We start from the raw sequence: 18,722 nt of genomic DNA on the forward strand, positions 1-18,722 counted from the left end.
AATTTGTCTCCACTTTTGAAGATGGGAGTTATAAGACCTTGACTCCAGATGTCAGGGAAGTAACCTACACTCAGAATCATATTGAACAGTTTAAGAATGGCCAATTGGAACTTTTTACTTGTAGATTTGATCATTTCATTTAAAATGCCATCAGATCTGCATGATTTTTTAGATTTTAGGGTTGATAATTTGTTTTGAAATTCCTGTTCAGTAATGGGGGAGTCCAGGGGATTCTGGAAGTTTTTTATTACCAATTCTAAATTACGTAGTTTTTCTGTGATATTTTTCTGTTCAGGTTTTGTATTTGTGGGCATTTTATTATATAGTAATTTAAAATGCGTGGTCCAAATTTCCCCATTTTGAATAGCCAATTCTTCTGAGCTAGTTTTATTGAGACGGTTCCAATGTTCCCAAAATCTGTTTGTATTTATGGACTCCTCAATTAGTGTCAGCTGTTTGTGTGTGTGTTGTGCTTTTTTGATTCTGAGTGTACGTTTATAGAGTTTGAGAGTTTCGCAGTACTGAAGGCGTAAATCTGCGTTACTCGGGTCTCTGTGTTTCTGATTTCATAATCTCTACAGGATGCAGAAAAGCTAGTTCATGCATTTATCACTTCAAGGCTAGATTATTGTAATGCCCTGCTGTCTGGATGTCACAGCAAAAGCCTTAACAAGCTTCAGCTAGTCCAGAACGCTGCAGCCAGAGTCCTCAAAAGAACTAGGAAGTTTGACCATATTAGTCCAGTTTTATCAGCCCTGCACTGGTTACCAGTTAAATTTCGCATTGATTATAAAATTCTATTACTGACTTATAAAGCTCTAAACGGGCTCGCCCCTCAGTACCTGAGTGACCTTCTCTCCCACTATGAACCATCACGCCTACTTAGATCACAAGGTGCTGGCTTACTACTGGTACCTAGAATAAATAAAGCTACATCAGGGGGGAGAGCTTTCTCATACAAAGCCCCCCAGCTCTGGAATAATCTTCCTGCCAATGTTCGGGAATCAGACACAGCCCCAATCTTTAAGTCTAGGCTAAAAACTTATTTGTACAGTCAAGCATTTGGTGACTAGTCTTCCCTGTCAGGTCTAGACCTGCTGGAGTCTACACTCTACGCTCTGTTTTACTGTAATCTGTGGTCAGCCACTCTTTACAGTACTAACTCTGTTTTTTTTCTTCTCCTTTCTCTGCCGAGCTGATCAGCTGCCCATCCTGTGCGCCTGATGCTGTTGCCTCTACTGCCTTGATTGGTGCCGCTGCTCACCAGCCTTCTGGACCGGTTTGACCACCACTGAGCTTCTTGCTGTACAGCGCTGTGCAGTCCTCACCCTCAGATCTTCTCTTTTCCCACTTTACTATAATACTTCATACTAATAATGTTCGCTGTCCGGTGTCGACCATAGGAGGATGGGTTCCCCTTCTGAGTCTTGGTTCCTCTCAAGGTTTCTTCCTCTTTTAGGGAGTTTTTCCTTGCCACCGTTGCCGCTGGCGACGCTCATGGGGGCTCGGACCCGGATTTTCTTTCTTCTTTTCTCTTCTCTCTGTAATACTGATTGTTCTGTAAAGCTGCTTTGTGACAACACCTGTTGTAAAAAGCGCTGTATGAATACATTTTGCTTGCTTGCTTCTGATTTGATAATTTCCTTAATTCTTTTCTGATTTTTTGACATTCTGTGTCAAACCATTTGTCATCGTTTGGCTTTTTGGGTTTGTTCTTTAATTGTTTTAATTTGCATATTTGGGCAGTCCTAATGAAAATGTGGTTCACCTTCCTGACTGCGAGATTAATGCCTTCATTACTGTGAGTGTATGTTGTGTCCAGAAAGGCGTCTAAAAGTGTTTGAATTTCTTGTTTTCCAATTGCTTTCTGGAACTCTTCTGTGCTGTTTTGGGCCCGTCTGTATGGTCTCTGGATGTTGTACAGCTTACTGGGCTGTGTGTGTGCAGTGCTGTTAGTCTCTGTCCTTTTAATGAACACAGTGATTTGGCTGTGGTCAGACAGAGGGGTTAGTGGTCTTACAGTGAATGCGCTGAGAGAGAAAGGGTCTAAATCTGTTATTACATAATCTACTGTACTATTGCCAAGAGGTGAGCAAAATGTAAATCTTCCTAAATAGTCGCCTCTTAACCTACCGTTGACGATGTACAGACCCAGACTCTGACAGAGCTGCAGGAGGTCTTTTCCATTGCGGTTCACCTGTGAATCAGAATTATATCGGGGGAGGTTAGTTATGTTTTTTGGGTATTGATGTCCGAATATATAATTGTTACCGTTTTCAGTGTTGAGATCAGGTAGAGATCCTGTGCGTGCATTCAGGTCCCCACAGATCAGCACGCTTCCCTGGGCCTGGAAACTGCTGATCTGATCGTGTAGATTGGGAAAGCAATCTTCATTAAAGTATGGGGATTCACTGGGAGGGATGTATATGGTACACAGGAAGACGTCTTTTGGAGTATTTGTAATTTCTTTGTTAATTTTCAGCCAAATTTGGGATTTTTCTGACTTTATTGGGACTATAAATTTAGAAAGTTCAGATTTGTAGCAAATAATAATTCCGCCAGAATCTCTACCTCTTTTAATATCAGGGTGTTTAACAGAGGGGATGATGATCTCTTTATAGTTTGCGGGACAGTGAGTGATGGAGTCAGATTTACACCAGGTTTCTTGTAGGATTATGATGTCGATGTTTTTTGTGTTATTCGTGAATTCATTGTTTTTACTTTTGAACCCAAACAAAGATGAGTGTATGCCCTGAATGTTCCACATTGAGATAGATAGAGATTTCATGTTAACAGTGAGGATACAAATACAAATTTATTTTTTTTAAAAAAGGAGATAAATCCATATCGGTAAGTTGATATGCATACATATTGATAAACCAACTATTACCAAACTATGTGCAATTACAATCATATAGGTTTTATCTATTTGTTTTATGTTTTTTATAGTTAATTTATTTATTTATGTGATTTCTGTGTGTATAGTGATTGTCACTTAGCTCATCAGTCTGCTGCAAATGAGACTGAGCAGCTGTTTGATCTCTCCTAGATCTGCAGCACTGGTGGATGCTGGGCTTTTCACTGCTGCAGCGTAGCTCTGCTTCTGTTGCTGCGTACAGGGGCCGGGCGTTGGGGGTGTTGGATGTGGGTGGATTGGGTTGGGAGCTGGCTGAGGGTGTAGTTTCCTAGGTGCTGGGGGGTGGAGTGCTGGGCTGGGTTTGGCAGGTCTGCGTGGGGTGGAGATCCAGTGTGCTGGAGCTGCAGTGGGTCTGGAACGGCTGTGTGGAGGCGGGGGGTGGAGGTGGTGGGATGCTGGGTGTCTGCTGGTCTTCCTGGCTGATGGTGTGTAGAGTGGTCTACTTCTCAGGGGGCTGTCTGGACTGCGTCCCAGGACCACGTCTTTTAGATTTTTGGCGAAGATTCCCACACAGTCTTTGTGAAGATGGACATGGTTGTGGACGCTTAGGTTGGGGTGGTGCACCAGGTGCACGTTGGCCAGTAATGCACACCTACGAGAGATTTCTGAATTTATCTTCTGGATGGTAGCAGGGTGGAAGTCTCTCTGGGGCAGGATGGTTGAGATGGAGACCTTTGCGGTGGGGAAGGTCTGTGTGGCAGTCTGTGCTACCCTTCTTATACTTTCAGCTACTCTCTCTTGCTGTGCTCTCAAGTCATTCGTGCCAGTGTGGATGATGATGTGATCTGGCTTACCTGAGATGGAGTGAGTGAGAAGTTGAAGTGCATCAGTGGTCCTGGCACACCAAACTTTGGCAACTTTGTTATCTGGGAAGAGCTGTTGCTCATTTAGGAACTTCCCATTTGAGTCCATCAGGATGATTATCTTGGTGTCTGCAGGTATGCATGTTTGTGTTTTACTTTTTTTGCTTGGCTCTGGTTTGGAGTTGAAGTCTGGGTGGGTATCAGACTGGGCGGGTGGGGTGGGTTGTGGATCGGAGTGGGCGGGTCCTTGTCCAGAAAGGGGAGGTCCTTGTTCTGGATGGTCAGTCTGTGGGTCGGGGTGAGTGGGCTGTGGATCAGAGTGGGCAGGTCTTTGTTCTGAGGGCAGCTGACTAGTTTTGAGGTTCCTTAGTTCTTCCTTCAAGTCATTAAGAGTCTTGTCTCTTATTTGTGTCTTCTCTCTTACTGCAATGACTTCTTTCCTCAGAGACTCTCTGTCCTGCTGGAGCTCCTGCATCTGTCTTTTTAGGTCTAGCAGGGAGTTCTGTAGCAGGTCTAGCTGGTGTTTTAGCTGTTGGGAAGGGTCATTCTCTGGTGGGTTGGAGAGAAGCATTTGCTTGAGCTCGACCAGCTCTACCTCGTGCAGAGACAGGCTCTTTCTGAGCTGGAACACTGTGTTGTGCAGGTGAGTGTCCTGTGCTGAGCTGTCCTGTGCTGAGCTGTCCTGTGCTGAGCCGCTCTCTGAGGAGTGCGTCTGTCCTCCTCGCCCCTCCCCCGAACCTTGGGGTGCGCTGCTGCTGCTGTTCTCCTCGTTTTTTTTCCCAGTCTCTGCCAGAGCTTTGATAAGCTAAAGTCCTGCTGGACAGAGCTGAGACTAGCCTCACTGCCTTGGAACATGATGGTTCCATTGTGGTACTCTGTGTTTGAAAGCTTTCCTGGCCTGTGAGGTTCGGAGCTCTGCAGGGGGGGTTATAGTGAGGGGGAGGGGCACTCCCGTTGTTGCATCAGCCATGGCTCGCGCTCTGTAGCTAGCTAGATTAGCACAGGAGCTAACCTGTTTGAGGATTAAAAACTAAGATTTCTTTATCTATTTCTTTGAATTGGAGGTTCTTACCTCAGTAGTTTTAAAGAGGTAGCTTGACTGTACAATAGCTTCTGGATCTTGAAGACCTTTGTCCTTTGTCCAGTGTTTTTGTCCTCTGTTCTCTCCCTGCCGCTCCTCTTATGTTAGCTGAAGTTTAGCTTTTGCTTGTTTTCTCCTGTTACTGACCTTTTTTCTTCCAGAAAGTTGATCAGTTGTTGCTTCTCTGTAAATGAGTGTTTTTCACTAGTTTTTATGGATTATCTCATTCTAAAAAAAACATTTAATTTGTGAAAGTTTCAGGAGCTGAAGTGAAACATGTCCTCACTGCCTCTCTCTCTCTCTCTCTCTCTCTCTCTGTCTCTCTCTGTCTCTCTCTGTCTCTCACTCTCTCTGTCTGTCTCTCTCTGTCTCTTTCTCTCTCTCTCTCTCTCTCTCTCTGTCTCTCTCTCTCTGTCTCTGTTTCTCTCTCTCTCTCTCACTCTCTGTTTCTCTCTCTGTCTCTCTCTCTCTCTCTCTGTCTCTCTCTCTCTGTCTCTCTCTGTCTCTGTTTCTCTCTCTCTCTCTCACTCTCTGTTTCTCTCTCTCTCTCCCTCTCTCTCTGACTCTCTCTCACTCTCTCTGTCTGTCTCTCTCTCTGTCTCTCTTTCTCTCTCTCTCTCTGTCTCTCTCTCTGTCTCTGTTTCTCTCTCTCTCTCTCTCCCTCTCTCTCTGACTCTCTCTCCCTCTCTCTGTCTCTCTCTCTCTCACTCTCTCTGTCTGTCTCTCTCTCTCTCTCTCTCTCTCTCTCTCTCTCTCTCTCTCTCTCTCTCTCTCTCTCTGTCTCTGTTTCTCTCTCACTCTCTGTTTCTCTCTCTCTCTCTGACTCTCTCTCCCTCTCTCTGTCTCTCTCTCTCTCTCTGTCTCTCTCTCTCTCTCTCTCTCTCTCTCTCTCTGACTCCCTCTCTCTCTCTCTCTCTCTCTCTCTCTCTGTCTCTCTCTCTCTGTCTCTGTCTCCCTCACTCTCTCTGTCTCTGTCTCTCTCTCTCTCTCTCTCTCTCTCTCTTTCTCTCTCCGTCTCTTTTCAGACGGTTCTGAATAACCCTGTCCACATGGATAAGGCCTATGCCTATAAGTTTCTGCACCCATGGCTGGGCACCGGACTGCTGACCAGGTAGAAAGACGGCTTTATTATGAATTAAAAACTCAAACTATATCAAGAGAATAATCCCACAACAACGGACCGAACTACTGTTTTTCACTCTCCCTGCAGTGCATCTCCACTTTACTGCTCTTACTGTGTTACTGTGGCCACTAAAATGACCTTGTAGCACTGCAGTATTGTGGCCATTACAATGACCTTGTTGACCTCTGTCTCTGTCTGTCTCTCTCTCTCTCTCTCTCTCTCTCTCTCTCTCTTCATCTCTCAGTACAGGTGATAAATGGCGGCGCAGGCGGAAGCTCCTGACCCCTACCTTCCATTTCTCCATCCTGACTGAGTTCCTGGAGGTGATGAACGAGCAGGCGGAGGTCCTGATAGAGAAGCTGGAGAAACAGGTGGGCAAAGGCCCCTTCAACTGCTTCAACTACATCACCCTCTGCGCCCTGGACATCATCTGCGGTGTGTACGTGCGTGTGTGTGTGTGTGTGTGTCTGTGTGTGTGTGTCTGACAGTTGACCCGTTACATGGCAAATTAGAGCCATAAGTGACTCGTAATATCACAGCGTTACCTTGTTATGTATATATACACATACACAAACAGTAGATCCGAGCTGATTGGTTGAGAGGCGTCTAACTGTGCTGTTGTTTCACCAGAACATCACAAGTTTTCCACAATAACGCTGTGTCACTCCACTGAGACACCGTTGCTAAGCAATGACTCTGACAGCTGTAGGAGACGCTTGAGCCATTTTTACTTCTTACTTCACCACAAACAGAAAACGGACGCTGTTAAGTTCACATCTGACCAACAGCCGATTTGGTCCGACTCTGAAGACGAGACGACGCTAAATTCCCAAACTGGCGTCTCCACTGAGCAGCTTTTCAGTCGGCAGCTGAGACAGAAGAACAGCTGAACAACCTGGAATCAGCCAGAAATGAACCCAACATCATTCGCCAAACTAAACGGGCTGTAAGAAGCTTCACAGACCGGCTGGAACAAAACAACATCAATACTGATCTGGAGAAACTGACCAAACTGAGCTGAACCTGATATTGGGTCAGTTTTACGGCTCAGTCTGATTTGGTCCGACTCTGAAGATCAGACACGTCTGGCGAATGGTGTTGGGTTCATTTCTGGCTGATTCCAGGTTGTTCAGCTGTTCTTCTGTCACAGCTGTCGACTGAAAAGCTGCTCAGTGGTGACGACAGTTTGGGAATTTAGTGTAAGGAGCTGGAGAACGAACTGCCGGCTGAGCAGCGAGTGGGCGGAGCTCGTTACTCTGTCGTAGCAACGAGCTGCTCGTTAAGGAGCTTTAATTAGGAGGAAGGAGCTGAACATTAAAACATATTAAACGCCGCGTTCACGGCCAGTTTATTCATTTCTTACTGTATTTATTTAACTGCTGTATTAAAGCAGCAGAGCACTCGAGGAGGGAGTTATCACCAATAACATCACGGCTGGGATGAGCCTTGTTACATTACAGTCTTACTGCTATTGACAGCAGTAGCTTTTTACATCAAAGTGTTGCAACTATTTAAATAGTCCCTTGTTACAGTGTTACCATTAATAGCAGAACCTTGTTACATTACTGTTACCATTAAAGCAGAACCTTATGTCAGTATAACCATTAAAAGTAGAACTATGTTACAATAGTGTTATCATTACAATTAGTACCTTGTTACATCAGTGTTACAGCCATTGAAAGTAGAACATTGTTACTTTACAGTGTTACCAATAAAAGTAGAACCCTATTTCATTAGTGGTACCATTGGAAGTACAACCTTGTTACAATGGTTTTACCAATAAAAGCAGAACATGCTTAAATTAAAGTTACCAATAAAAGTAGAACCTTTTTATATCAATGTTACAGCCATTGAAAGCAGAACCCTGTTACGTCACAACTTTACAGCCATTGAAAGCAGAACCCTGTTACGCCACAACGTTACAGCCATTGAAAGCAGAACCTACAGATGTGCTCCCATCTGCCGTCGTCTGCTTATGTCTCTGCACTCTTTGCTAAAGCTGGAAATGAGGATAGTTTTAAATTAAACTGAATCTGAGCTGCTGCTCAGCTAGATACACTACTGGTCATTAATATCTCTATTATTATGCTATTATTATATTATTATACTGTCTAATATTATAACATCATGACTGTGCATTACAGAAACAGCCATGGGGAAGAAAATCTACGCCCAGAGCAACTACGACTCCGAATATGTGCGCAGTGTGTATCGGTAAGTGGTCAAAGAGCAAAGTCACGCAGGACGATGAAAGGATGATGAAAGAATAAGTGGATAAAGGGATGAATAAAAGAGGGATAAAGGAACAGAGACAGTGGACACATTTGACTAAGAGCTTCTGAGGTATTGATTCGTGCAGACTTTCAGAGCTGTGTGTGTGTGTGTGTGTGTGTGTGTGTGTGTGCATATACACAAGGGCATGTGTGTGTGTTACAGAGATGTTTCACAATCCTGTCCCTGCGCCAACAACTCTCCCCCGCCCCCCAACACACACACACACACACACAAACACATACAAACACACGTCTGAATCAGCTCATGAGGTCATGAGCAAAATCGCCATGAGCTTAAAATCCATGTGATTCAGCAGAAAACGTAAAAGAATCATACACACTGGCCACTTTATCAGAAACACCCATCTTTTGCTTCCGCTCACTGGCCACTTTATTAGAAACACACACCTTGTGCTTCCGCTCACTGGCCACTTTATTAGAAACACACACCTTGTGCTTCTGCTCACTGGCCACTTTATTAGAAACACCCACCTTGTGCTTCCGCTCACTGGCCACTTTATTAGAAACACCCACCTTGTGCTTCCGCTCACTGGCCACTTTATTAGAAACACCCACCTTGTGCTTCCACTCACTGGCCACTTTATTAGAAACACCCACCTTGTGCTTCCGCTCACTGGCCACTTTATTAGAAACACCCACCTTGTGCTTCCACTCACTGGCCACTTTATCAGAAACACCCACCTTGTGCTTTCACTCACTGGCCACTTTATCAGAAACACCCACCTTGTGCTTCCACTCACTGGCCACTTTATTAGAAACACCCACCTTGTGCTTCCACTCACTGGCCACTTTATTAGAAACACCCACCTTGTGCTTCCACTCACTGGTCACTTTATCAGAAACACCCACCTTGAGCTTCCACTCACTGGCCACTTTATTAGAAACACCTACCTTGTGCTTTCACTCACTGGCCACTTTATCAGAAACACCCACCTTGTGCTTCCACTCACTGGCCACTTTATTAGAAACACCCACCTTGTGCTTCCACTCACTGGCCACTTTATTAGAAACACCTACCTTGTGCTTCCACTCACTGGCCACTTTATTAGAAACACCTACCCTGTGCTTCCACTCACTGGCCACTTTTTTAGAAACACCTGCCTTCTCTCTCATATATTGGCCAGTGGGTGGACATGCATGGTGGTTGTTTCTGATAAACTGTGAAAGCAGTGTAAAACTCCTTGTCTCCGATTGGTCCAGGATGAGTGACATCATCACCAAGCGCCAGCGGATGCCGTGGTATTGGCCAGACATTGTGTACAACTACTTTGGGGAGGGCAGAGAGCATGACCGCAGTCTGAAGATCCTGCACTCCTTCACTGAAAGCGTAAGTGTCTCTAGTTTATTTTGCACATCGCTGTGTGATTAAAATCATTTAAAAGCAAAATAATCAATTAAAGTAAATCACTGGGCATTGAGGTCACTGGAGGCCTTTCTCATTTGTCACTGTTTGATGGATATGCAGGTGATTAACGAGCGGGCGGAGTACATTTCCTACATCGAGTCGGACAGCGAATCAGATCAGGGCATGAAGAAGAGGCGGGCGTTCCTGGACATGCTGCTGAAGGCGCAGGACGAGGACGGGAACAAGCTCACCAACCGGGACATCCAGGAGGAAGTGGACACCTTCATGTTTGAGGTCAGAGTCCAACTGATCTGGGATCAGCATCTTCAAAACACACGTACAGCCAAGATTAATGCTGCCTTCGGACGATCCCCGACGGTCCTTTTTGCCACATACAAAGTCTTAATTCCCAGACTTTTCCCAGATGTGGTCGATTAGCCAAGGCACAGAGTCCAAATTTGGAATCACTTTATTTTGATGGTCCACTTTTTAACCATATTAACTCGTTCATCTAAATATCTATCAAAGGAAACTGAACTTGATGCTGCTTGTGACGGATTCTGTTATATCAAACCCTAAATGTGACCTCAGCCTAAAGCCGACACCCACTCCTGAGCCTTAACCGTGACATTGATAATCGACTCTCAGTTTGTTTAATAATTTAGGTATCAGTAGATCATCTATTGGGGGACCATCAACCCCAATTTTTGCTTCATTAGTTAAGAACCAGAGCCTCGGAGCTAACACTGCTAACATTGCTAACACTGGAAGTCAATAGTCACCCAAATATTTCATGTAAATACAGGGTGATTCATCCGGAACCAACCACACTCCAACTGTAAGAGGAGGTCATAGAGTTTCTGACCGGCTCCTTCAGTCTGAGAGGAGCTGAGACCCCTGAGCAGAACGTTCTGCGTTCTCCAGGTCAATAAGTGTGAATCCGTCAGAACTGTGCAGCGGGATTTTCATCAGCAGTGAAGCTCCAGCAGCTCAGAGCGTTCGGCGCTGGTTCCACAGCACTGGATGATCTCCGAAATCCCACTGAAAGAGCCGTGAGAGCAGCGACGCCCGACACGCTCAGTCCAGTCTGGGATGAGTCTGACTGTGGTGTTGATGTCGTCCGTCCAGCTGGAGGAGCTTCAGACTGAGACCTTGTAGAATTACATAATAAACTTTATGCTCATTTAAACCGTTTACAGCTCTGATCTGTGATGATTTACAGTGAAATCAATCATTTGGAAACCAGATCAATCTTATTGAATCACCCTGTATATCCAAGTTCCCTCAGTCCACGTCCAGTGTGGTTTCAGACACAGTGTCACTCTGTTAGCTAGTTAGCCAGCCTGATCTGTTTTGGTGTCGTCCCGTTGTAAAAATGTAAATGATGCAACCACCAGCTACGGCTGCGAATATAGACGTCTACTAGAAAAATATAGACGTCCACTGACCAGTGAAACCATCCTTTTTCTGCCATGATTAAAGGGGAAAGGTCAGTACCACATTGGAAAGTCTGTGATCAAAACAGTTTCCGGACTTGTGATTATTTTAAATTGTAATTACTTTTAGCGCAGAAATTCGTATTTATGATAATTCTGATATTGACTGCATAGCAGTTTACAGTAAAGTTAGTTATCCTAGATAATCAGGCTACAGCCCAGCATTACATCAGGCTGCAGCCTGTTCCTGACAGAGGTACAGTACAAAAACAGTGACCCAATGAAGACAAAATAAAGTTAAAGCAATAGCGGAGATGGACGAAAACAATAAAAGCAACAGAAAAAACCCAAACTGAAGCATACTAGGCTAAAGCAAACTGCCACAACAGGCAGAAACAGTGTTTATGGCCTTTATATCTGACCTTTGATGACACTGAAGTAGACTTTTCCTTTGACATTTTTACACCGTCCACGTCAGCTTTTGTAGTAAAACAAAAAAAAAAACAAAAGCATTGTGAAAAACATTCATGACAATTTTTTATTTGCTTTCAGCTGGACATGGGTAGAAAATGGCATATCAATTTTCCACCTCCTCTAAGTACATCTTTTCACTGCAATTAGAACTTCGGTGTTGACCGTTGGTGTGCTGACAATACATTGAAGGCTCGAGGCACAAGCAGATAGCAGTGCTAGCAAAGCAGTGATTACACGGGTATAAATAATCAGCAGAGCTTGGTGGAAACCGTAATCATTGGCCATAATACAGCGATCTTTATATTAAATCTAAAACAGAAGCTGACTAACTATTTGGTCACTTTTTGGTCACTTTGTGGTCATTTCATAGCATTTTTGCCTTATACAGAACTACAATAAATCAGCTCAAGCTTCATGTTTGCTTCAGCACTAAAATCCTTAAAGATAACGTCATTAAACTGCTCAGTCATCACTTCAGTGGGTTTCATCTAAATGTGTTGGTTGGCCTTTGTTGCAGGGACATGACACCACGGCCGCCGCTATGAACTGGGCCGTTCACCTGCTGGGCTCACATCCAGACGTGCAGAGGAAAGTTCACCAGGAGCTGTTTGAAGTGTTTGGTGAGCAAATTCAGCACAGTTTCAGTCTTTTACCTGAACTGGTCTGAGTACAGTATGAGGGAGCTGAGGCTCTACACTGCATTACTACATAATAAACACTTCAGCTGATAGCACTGAATTTCATCCACTGTAACAGACCGCTGTGATTATATGGGTAGGAAATGGTTGCTGTAGTTGTAGCTGTAGCTGTAGTTGTAGCTGTAGCTGTAGCTGTAGCTGTAGTTGCAGCTGTAGTTGTAGTTGTAGCTGTAGTTGTAGCTGTAGTTGTAGCTGTAGCTGTTGCTGTAGCTGTTGCTGTAGCTGTAGTTGTAGCTGTAGTTGTAGCTGTAGCTGTTGTTGTAGCTGTTGCTGTAGCTGTAGTTGTAGCTGTAGCTGTAGTTGTAGCTGTAGTTGTAGTTGTAGCTGTAGCTGTAGCTGTAGCTGTAGTTGTAGCTGTAGCTGTAGTTTGTACGACTGTGGAAGTGTGTATATTACAGTAGTTACTAAGGAGCTTAGTAGTAAATGAATATTTATTACTGAAAACTGAAATGTTTTTTAGCAGTCAATGAATAATTCATAATAATGAATAATGTATAGCAGTCACTGCATAATTTTGAATGATGTATTTTATTATATTTAGTATGTAGTTAATATATTTTACACTAGTGATTTATAATAATTAATAATGATCAGTCACAATCATTTGAGCAGTTACTAAATAATTTATAGCAGTTGCTGAATCATTTAAAATAACGAATAATTTAGAGCAGTTATTGGATCATTTTTAACACATCATAGTTTCAAGAAGTTACTTGAATAATTTATAGGATTTATTGAATCATTTATAATTAATAATTTATATTAGTTTCTCAAACATTGTAGCAGTTACTGAGTAAATGGGAGTGATTAGTAGATAACATTTAGTAATTAGTGAATAATGTATAGTAGTTAATGAAAAATTCATAGTCAACACTCAGTAATTGGGACTTTATAGCTGTTAATGAGTAACTTATAGCAGCTGCTGAGTAGTTTACAGTAGTTATTGAATGTTTGGTGATGTTTACTGGGTCATTTACAGGTGAGTCAGAGCGTCCAGTCAACACAGAGGATCTGAAGAAACTGCGTTATCTGGAGTGTGTGATTAAAGAGGCCTTGCGGCTTTTCCCTTCAGTTCCCTTCTTCGCCCGCAGCATCTGTGAGGACACGCACATCGGTCAGTTAAACGGGGGACTTGCACTACTGTTTACAATAAAATCACTCAAATAATTCAGTCCTCATGAACTGGACACCAGCGGACTTTTTACATGCTTTTTTAACATCACGTATATTGATAAAGACATTAAATGATCAATAATGTACTGTAATTATTTATTTAGCCATTTGTTGCTGCCTGAAGATTTGATCACCACAACCTGCCTGTTCATTCATTCATATTAATGAGCATGAGGCTGTGTTGCTGACCATGTGTTTGTATGTAGGGGGGTATAAAGTGCCCAAAGGAACTAATGCCATCATCATTCCCTACGCTCTGCACCGGGACCCCCGCTACTTCGCTGACCCTGAGGAGTTCCGTCCTGAGCGCTTTCTTCCTGAGAACAGTGCAGGCAGACACCCATACAGCTACATCCCGTTCTCCGCTGGACTGCGCAACTGCATCGGTCAGTCGCCCTCCTCTCTGGCCTTCTGTCTCTCAGAAGATGACATTGATTCTGTTGGGGTGGGGACAGTGATTCACAGTGAAAAGCACATATCAGTGCTCTAACAACACCTGAGCAACCGCCTGGGATATCATAGCGATGCCTTAGCAACCAGCTGGGACAGCATAGCGACACCTTACCAACCAGCTGGGACACCATAGCGACACCTTATCAACTAGCTAGAACACCATAGCGACACCTTAGCAACCAGCTGGAATACCATAGCGAAACCTTAGCAACCAACTGGAATACCATAGCGAAACCTTAGCAACCAACTGGGATGCCATAGCAACACCTTACCACAGGGGATACCATAGTGTCAACTTAGCAACCAGCTGGGATACTACAGTGACACCTTAGCAACCACCTGGTATATAATAGCGACACCTTAGCAACCACCTGGGACAGCATAGTGACACCTTAGCAACCAGCTGGGACAGCATAGTGACACCTTAGCAACCAGCTGGGACAGCATAGCGACACCTTAGTAATCAGCTAGGATCAAGCAGTAGAAGTTAAGCCAACAGTATGTCTTAGTTTTGACCTTTACTACGCAAACCAACCATTTACACCTACAGACAACAAGTAGAAATTCAGACCAAACATTTAGATTAAGTTGAGATCAGTAGAGAAACAAACCTCCAAAGGAGGTCATGAAGAGACCATGCGGAGTTCCACGCAGACCAGTGCACTGGTCAAGCAGTAAAACTGAATGCCTGAAAAATAAAAAATAAATAAAAAATCCAAAAAAGGTTCAGCACAAAAAAGAGAAAGATAGCTGTCACCCAGCTTAGTGGCTTAATATGGCATATAAAAATGACTCAGGAAGAAGGGAATATTACATTCCTTTCTGGCTGGTGTTGAAGCTCCATATGAGCTTTTCTCCACCCTTTGCTTTTCCTAAGTACCTGTATTCAACCTAGTGGTCCTGAAGAAGGAAGTTCCTTAGTTCTAACAGAAAGACGTTGCGGGATTGTTCTGAAATCCACTGCTAGCAAGAGTTTATTTGAACTGCATGTGCTCTGTTCTCCTCATGCGCCAACACGTCTGTATCATCCAGAGTTTTTCAGGGGACTTTCAGTGATGCTAACATTCATGTGCTAGCGGCAGGCTGGTTGACCTTAAGACAATGTTGACGAGCACGTCGTCACTCCCTTTGAGCTCCACTCTTACAATGTAGAAATCATTTAAATGCTTGGCTCTCGTTTTGTTCCCACCACATTAGCCCGTAAATCCTCATGGTTGTCCTCAGACTTTCTGGTTACAGGATCACGTCTTGCCCCGCGTGAAGGTGTCCTAGATCAGGAGCTGACCACACACTCACAAACAGCCCTCTTACATACCTGGGAAGGTTAGGGCAAAGTCCTTCAGAGCCTGAAGCAGTGAAATTAGTACAGTGGTGCCTCTCAGGCTGACAAGATCGCTGTTCTCTCTGATGTTGTAGGTCAGCGCTTTGCGTTGATGGAGGAGAAGGTGATTCTGGCCTCCATCCTGCGCTACTTCGACATCAAGGCATGTCAGAAGAGGGAGGAGCTGAGGCCTGTGGGGGAGCTCGTCCTCCGACCAGAGCAAGGCATCTGGATCACTCTGCAGAGGAGACAACGCTAGCGCTAACTCACATAGTTAGCCATGCTAATCGTGGCAAGATATTGCAAACTCACTCACGATATTATTCATGTCGTTACACGTGATTCGACACATTAAAGTGCATCTTCAAAGTTTGACTGTGATGGTTAATGCTCTCTGGTTCCATGTCTGCTCAGGCACATGTGTAGCGAATGGCAAACTAGGTGTAGAAGCTAAAGAAGAACTTATATATATATATATATAAGAAAACCCCACTGCCTCTATAATAGTGCTAATTTTTAGCTTGCTGTGAGATTTCTAACATGTTTGTTAGCGCTGAGCTAACGTTGGTGCACATAAAGAGTTTTAGTTTTTAGGACCTCCAGAAGGTCCAGAGTTGATTGGTTGATTACATTGTCAGTTAAGTGTGGTGCTATTTAAGGCCTTGCCAATTGCAGGGCATGGTAGGCTAAATATGCAGACATTGGACAATTAAAGTAATCTCTGTTGGACGTTTTAAGTTCTTAACACTTTCCCCCTCAATGAAAACTCTCTTTAATCTTAGTACAAGCCCATTTTCAGTTCAAGTTGGGCTAATGTCCACATCATTTAAACCCTAAATTTACTTGAAAATAGTACAAAAAACATGAGCATATTAGGATGAACTGAGCTGAACTGGACAAGTCCGGTGGGCTGATGAATCAAAATTTGAAATTCCTTTTGGAAGTCATGGATGCCAAGTCCTCCAGGCTAAAGAGGAGAAGAACCTTCTGATTTTGTTATCAGTGATCAGTTCTAAAGTCAGCATTCATGATGGTTTAGGGGGCATTAGTGCTCATGGCCTGGGTGACCTGCTCATCTGTGAAGGCTCCATTAAAGCTGAATGATATAAACATGTTTTATCAACATCTGCTGCCGTCCAGATGGCGTCTTTTTCAGGGAAGGCCTTGATTATTTCAGCAGGACGATGTCAAACCACATTCTGCATGCATTACAGCAGCACTGCTCCGTATTAAGAGTCCGGGTACTAAACTGACCTGCCTGCAGTCGCTGAAACTGACGATCAGCTGAAATCCTGAATCAAACAAGAACAGAAAACATTTCACTTTCAAAACTACAGTAGCGTCTCCTCAGTTCCCAAACACTTCCCAATTCCAATATTTCATGTTGCCTTTGTACCATTTGAAATTAAATACAGAGTTTATATGATTTATACATGTTTTTATTTACATTTTGCATCCCCACTTGCTACACACTCAAAGAGTTTAATACAACAGGAAAGATGATGCTATAAAAAAAAAAATAAATAAATAAATAAATAAACTGAAACTGATTCCTGGAAATCATAAGGAATTCTTTGAATGCCCAGAAGGCGCTGAGGGTTTCCTACTGCTTCGGATTTAAGTGCCATCTATAAGCATTAATTAGGTGCTTTATCCACATCGACTGAACTACATACATGATTATCCAGAACTGTTAGAATAAGACATTTGAGGTCTACAACTCCGAGACAGAACAGTGTGAGGCCTCTCTGTCCTTCTGCTGAGAATAATCCACCTCCACCTATGAACCGGTTCCGCTGGCAGTCCTCATCCCGTAAGTCCACTCATGCGTTACACGCCTTCGTCTGACATCTCTGTGTTCATCTACATCATCAATATATTCATACGACCAGTTTAATCAGTATCAGTATATAAATTCACTGTAGCTCATTTTCCATGAATAGAGCCTCAAAACAATAAAATTTTTTCTTGCTTAATCTTTTCCCAACTCACTGTCAAATTAGACTGAATTAAATTCAGTTTTATGAAATGCCTTTTCAAATGAACAATAACAATCCAAAGCTTTGTGTTTTCTATACATTTTCTATGCATTAATTCAAAGTCTTGAGTTATTTTCTCTCTAAACGAAAAAAGCTGACACTTTTGGTAAACTAACCTACTAAACTGAAAGCTTTCAGTGGTGGTCAGCTCTACTGACTGCACATGTCGCATGCTAACTAGTAATAACAACACAGTCATTTTCATTAATTTATGAATAAATATATACATTTTATCTCAATAATTTTGATAACAGGATTGAATGCTCAAGCTTTACTCGTGCCACCAAATCAGTTATTAATTGAAAGAATAGAATAAAAAAACTGACCAGTCTGATGGTCATTCTGCAGAAAACAAGATGATGTAAGTTTCTGTATATATCATATACAGAAATTAATGGAATGTTTTATTTCTTTGAGGTGGGAAAAAGTGTTCTCATTCTTTTTTCACACTATTGTTAGAAAAAATAATATACATTTAATTTTTAAATGTGCATTTAGGGCATAAAGGAAATAAAATGGAGCGAAGGGAATGTTCCTTTTTAATGGACAGGAGCAGGATTAGGTAACAAATTTGCATATAAAATGCAAAACAGGTTAAAATAACTTTTTTTGTTAAAGCAAATAAATTCAAAGGGGAAAATAATTTATTTCACATTAAATTGTTTGAAAATGAGCCACATAATAAATTTAGCTGTTGCTGAGGATTTTATTGAATATATTTCGTAGAGAAGTGTGATGTCCGTGAAGTGGGACGCTCCAAAATCAGCATATTAAAGGTCAGACATTTTATGTGTTTTTCTGATTTTAATAATTTTATTATTAATGTATGGATCACTTCCTTTTTCACAGAAATAAAAGTCTACCGACCGTCACTTTATTGCTTTTAAAAAGAAAATAGGACATAAACCTCACTGATGCAAAGTGCCACCAGTGCAGGCTTTTCCCTCCACACATGCTCATAACACCACGTTACTTGTAGATGTTGAAAATATGCACCAATGACCCTCACTGATAAAGACACATGGCTAGTTATGGGCCATTAGCCGACGTTACACAGTGAAAAATGAGTACGGCTCAACTGTTTTGGCTAAGCAGTGAGTTATTGACGAGGTTTGGATGATCACTTGGGCTAATGGAGCAGAGGAGGGCCGGGGCAGCAATACACAGATATGAATTTAAGGGGCATTTAATGGAAGCTACTGTGGAAAATGTGGAACTAGTTGTGGAAGGTTCTAGAAGTTCTAGAGTAGTGTTCCCATATCTGAACATGACTGAGCTGCGCTGGTTAAACGCACTTGTTCAAAGTATCAACTGTATTACTATGTAAGTTTTAGGACCTCCTCAGACCACAGCGTCAGGGTTCAGAAAGACAAAAGAGTTTTGGGCCTCAGGCCAAAATAAGGTAGACACCACGTCAGAGTGCAAATCCAAAAAGAACTCCAGTGCATCAGGGTTCAAAGCAGCTTCGGGCTGTCCATCCTTGTCCTCCTTAGATAACTTACTTTCCTCATAGTAGGCCAGGTCCATCCCCTCAACAGATTCATCAGGAGACCTCACCTCTGCCA

General features: G+C 43.0%; 1 protein-coding gene across 1 annotated transcript in view; it reads left to right on the plus strand.

Annotated features, from left to right (window-relative positions):
• LOC108415372 (cytochrome P450 4V2) overlaps nucleotides 1-15,491 on the plus strand; it is a 27,634-nt gene extending 12,143 nt beyond the window's left edge. The window contains exons 3-11 of the mRNA XM_017688409.2: nucleotides 5,827-5,912; nucleotides 6,169-6,359; nucleotides 8,069-8,138; nucleotides 9,419-9,545; nucleotides 9,684-9,857; nucleotides 11,991-12,093; nucleotides 13,151-13,285; nucleotides 13,551-13,730; nucleotides 15,214-15,491. Of these exons, the coding sequence (XP_017543898.1) occupies nucleotides 5,827-5,912; nucleotides 6,169-6,359; nucleotides 8,069-8,138; nucleotides 9,419-9,545; nucleotides 9,684-9,857; nucleotides 11,991-12,093; nucleotides 13,151-13,285; nucleotides 13,551-13,730; nucleotides 15,214-15,377 (1,230 nt within the window). The 3' untranslated portion in view covers nucleotides 15,378-15,491. The remainder of the gene's footprint in view (nucleotides 1-5,826; nucleotides 5,913-6,168; nucleotides 6,360-8,068; nucleotides 8,139-9,418; nucleotides 9,546-9,683; nucleotides 9,858-11,990; nucleotides 12,094-13,150; nucleotides 13,286-13,550; nucleotides 13,731-15,213) is intronic.
• Nucleotides 15,492-18,722: the final 3,231 nt, after the last annotated feature.

Source organism: Pygocentrus nattereri, chromosome 22, assembly GCF_015220715.1.
Source record: "Pygocentrus nattereri isolate fPygNat1 chromosome 22, fPygNat1.pri, whole genome shotgun sequence".
In the NCBI taxonomy this organism is placed as follows: Eukaryota; Metazoa; Chordata; class Actinopteri; order Characiformes; family Serrasalmidae; genus Pygocentrus; species Pygocentrus nattereri.